Genomic DNA, 3,836 nt, shown 5'->3' with positions numbered 1-3,836 from the left:
ATCACTCCCACTCCCACCGTGGTTATTGACATGAATGTAATAGGACTAAACACTTGTCATTCCCGTATCATCCCTCTTTCCTTTTAGTGCACATTTTAATGAAGGAATGAGCTTATTTCTGAGAATAAGAGAAGCAGGAGGAGGGAAACAGTGATTCTTGCGTTCAGTGAGTTGGGAAAGTAGTTGAACCTTACGGATGGTGACTGAGTTACTGGGAACACAGAGGCTGATGTGACAGCTGGATATTATGTATCATTTCCCAAGACTCCTGTCCTCACTGCCCGAGTTGCTGTTCCAACAGTGTGGAGACCCTTGTCCCAAGGCACTTGTCCTCATTTACAGAACTCACAGGAGGTTAAGGTGATGATTATCAGCCTGGTATCATGCTCCACAGTCTTCACCTGTTCCCTTAACCCTGGAAGTAATTAGTGTTTGATCTACACAGCATGTGGATGGTAGCTTATTCTTCTGTTCTGTCCTTAAGTAAACTTCTGCTGGTTCTTGATTTCTGGGTTGATCATGTTCCAAGAATCACTATAGAGCAGGTGCTGAGCAGTCAGATGACAGCTGTTGATCTGTTGCAAGTGAGCAATTAGAGACTGCAAGAGAATGCCATGCCACACAGTTTACATTGAGTATTCAGAAAACCAAATATTTGAGTGCCCACTTTGTGGCAAACACTGAATGTGTACACACACATACACAAACACACATACACAGAGGATGTCTGTCCTTATGTACAATTAAATGCCCTCTTAAGTGAATTGGACCTTTTCCTCTTTATCTGTTTTTATCTATCTCTTCATTGACTAATTCGTCTCAAAATTTTTAGATAGTAGTTGGGGAGGAAAGGGGAGAAACAAAAGCAAGACCTTTCTAAAGGGAGCTTGTAGGTGTTTTTGTACTATAAACTCAAGTGGTTTTAAAAGGACCCTTTGGGCATATAAAGGTCTTATTCAGGAAATGCTGAAATCCTAGACGTAGATTTTTAATACATATTTACCTGAAATTCTAGAAATGCAAGGGTTCAAATGCACTAAGCAATATCAGGATCCTCTCAGCTGAGTCCTTTTTCTGAAGGCAAACTGAAAATCTTTACCAAGCCCAACGCATTTCTTTTAAATCCCATTCACACTGTGCATTTCACCAATGAGCAGGAGGAGGGGATGCCAGGAAGGCAATCATGGTTCTGAAATACTTTTCTGAACATGGAGAAAAAGTTTTTGTTTGTCCTTCAAGGGCATAAAGAAGAAATAATAAATCCTCTTCCCTCTCTCTGGCTTACCCCCAAGCAAAGAGCAAGACTCTCACCAAAGCCCACTTAACATTTTACAAAGACACAAGGACAAGACAGACAGCCGGACAAGAGGGCTGGGCTGGAAATGTTGCCCTCTGTTGGCTTTGCTAGCTCTGGTGCTGAGAATAAGCTCTCCAGGTTGACCTCGAGTGGTGCCCTCGGAGGCCAGTGGAAATGCAGCTCCTTGACCAAGGCCTGGCTAAGTGGCATCAGATGACCACGCTGACAGTCATATTCTGGCCATGGGGCGCGATCTTGCGTGGCCAAGCGAGCAACAGTTTGCGCAGCTCCTCGCGGAAGCTGTCGTGCAGCCAGGCGTAGATGAAGGGGTTGTAGCAGGCCGAGCTCATGGCGAGCCAGTGGCAGAGCAGCTGCACCAGCCCAAACGCGTAGGGGTCGATGGCGCGCGGGTCGAGGTCCCGCAGCAGGTTGAAGATGTGTAGCGGCAGCCAGCAGACGGCGAACACCACCACGACCACTACCAGCAAGCAGAAGGTGCGCCGGCGCCGCGCGCGGTCCCAGTCGGCCTGGCTCTGGGTCACGCAGCCGGGCACCACGCGGTTGCGGAGCTTCACGGACACCCGGACGTATGAGAGGAGGATGACCAGCAGAGGGAGCAGATAGGTGACCAGCAGCAGCCCCCAGGCGTAGAGCTGGCGCTGGCGCTCCTGGGAACCCCAGAACTCCTCGCAGAGGCGCACGTCGTGTGGCTTGAGCTCCACGTGATAAGTGTGCATGGCAGCAGGCAGCGCCAGCACCGCGGACAGCGCCCAGATGGCCAGCACCGCGTAGGCGCTGAGGCGCAGCGAGATGCGCCGCCGCAGCGGGTGCACCAGCACGACGTAGCGGTCTACTGCGATGGTGGTGAGCGTGAACACCGACACGTAGACGGTGACCGGCTGCAGGAAGAAGACCAGGTGGCACAGGCCGCCGCCGAACACCCAGCCGCGTGGCTCGAAGGCGTAGGCCAGCGTGAGCGGCACGCAGGCGGCGCACATGAGCACGTCGGACAAGGCGAGGTTACCGATGAGGAAGTTGGTCACGTTGTGCAGCCGGCGCACCCGCGCGATCACCAGCACCAGCAGGCAGTTGCCCACCAGCCCCACGACCACAACGACGCTGTAGAGCAGCACGATCAGCCCCTTCAGCTGATGCACCAGCTGCAGGCTCTGGAAGGGCGTGATGGCCGGAGCGTCAGCGCCAGCCACCGACCCGTTGCCCGCCGAGGCCTCTGCGCTCTGGTTGGCGGGAGTTGTGACCGCCGGCGGCAGCCCAGAAAATAAGTCAGAAACCCTGGGGCCCCGAGTGGGCGATGAGGCCATGGCCACCTGTTCGAAGGTAATCAAAGTCCGTCACTTCCCTTCCCATTCTCCATCCGACCTCTTACACCAGCCGCGCCCCTCCCCCATCGCCCGAGTCCTCCCTTGGGAATTACCGGCCACAGAACAACAGCAAAAGTAACAAAAAGGGCTGTCCTCCCACCCCTGTAAAATAAACCTAAGCACGGTTAGAACACACGGCTTATTTAAACGCTTCCGCCTCTATTTACGGTCCTCGCAGTCCACGCAGGCAAACCCAGGAGCGCGATCCTACCTGGGAGTGGGGTTTGGAGGGCGGGAAAGCGCTCGCGGGAAGAAGGGGCAGAATTTCTGCTGGCCCCCGGCAGTCCTCTGCCCACGTCGGTGATCCGGTCTCGCTTCTCCACGGGAGCTGAACGGATCCAAATGTTCCCAGTGGGCTAGCAGCTTCTGAAGGGGACTGGGAGAGCCTCCCCTCAGCTCCGCCCCCCACTCCAGCTCCCATGTATGGAAAATGGGGGTGGAGCGCGCTCTGCCCTGCTCGGTGCTTAGAGAACTAGTGAAGAGGACAGTGTGGGGAGGATGGGATCCGAAACGGGAGGAGGGGCCGGCAAACCTGGCCAGAGCAGCGAGGAGGACGAATCTCGACTGCAGGAGCTTGCACGGCCCCTGGAGGGTCACGCTCCGGAGGAGCGCGCAGTGGAGGAGGGCAGAGGAGAGGCGCGAAGCGTCAGGCTATCGGGAGGACCCGGTGCAGTCTTAGGAGGGAAGGAGCGGGGGAGGAAGTAGCGGTGGGAGATTACAGTGCAGCTGGGGGCTTGAGAGAGGCACGACAGACCCGTTCTTAAGCGCTGGGTCCTGCCTAGCGGCCAGGTTGCGGAGGGCAGAGACGCTACAGGGCTCGGGCTGGGATTTAACAGCAAAGCCTGGCGCTGGTTGCGGACCTGAGGACCCTCAGCCTCCCGCGCCCCCGCCACACGAGCCCCCTGTTTGGCTGCAGCGCGCTCAGCGGGCGGCGGGTCCGGCCCAACCAACGGCAGAAGTCAGCACCACGGACAGCTCCCGCTGGCTCTGCCGCGCCTGGGGCGGATGCTGTAGGGAGAGGCAGGGGACGACGATTAGAGAATTCCTGCCCCTCTCTGGATCCGAGATATTTGGAGAAGTAACCTTGCCCGGTTCAGAGCTGCCTCGCCGCCTGCTTTCTGGACTGGGTCTGAGAAGAGTAGGGTGGAGTGGAGGCA

General features: G+C 55.9%; 1 protein-coding gene across 1 annotated transcript; it reads right to left on the bottom strand.

The window, feature by feature from the left end:
• Positions 1-695: 695 nt before the first annotated feature.
• PRLHR (prolactin releasing hormone receptor) lies at positions 696-3,067 on the bottom strand. Its single transcript, XM_012001106.1, has 2 exons — positions 2,891-3,067; positions 696-2,625 (listed from the first exon to the last, which is right to left on the bottom strand). Exon 2 carries the CDS (start codon positions 2,617-2,619, stop codon positions 1,507-1,509), a length of 1,113 nt encoding a protein of 370 aa, XP_011856496.1. The 5' UTR covers positions 2,620-2,625; positions 2,891-3,067; the 3' UTR covers positions 696-1,506.
• Between the last annotated feature and the right edge of the window lie 769 nt (positions 3,068-3,836).

Source organism: Mandrillus leucophaeus, unplaced genomic scaffold (genome assembly GCF_000951045.1).
Source record: "Mandrillus leucophaeus isolate KB7577 unplaced genomic scaffold, Mleu.le_1.0 Scaffold65, whole genome shotgun sequence".
Taxonomy (NCBI): Eukaryota; Metazoa; Chordata; class Mammalia; order Primates; family Cercopithecidae; genus Mandrillus; species Mandrillus leucophaeus.
This window is presented reverse-complemented; position numbering and strand designations above follow the sequence as displayed.

What these genes read in the sequence shown, in the direction of transcription:
- PRLHR (XM_012001106.1), bottom strand. Translation starts at nt 2,619, where the DNA reads ATGGCCTCATCGCCCACTCGGGGCCCCAGGGTTTCTGACTTATTTTCT.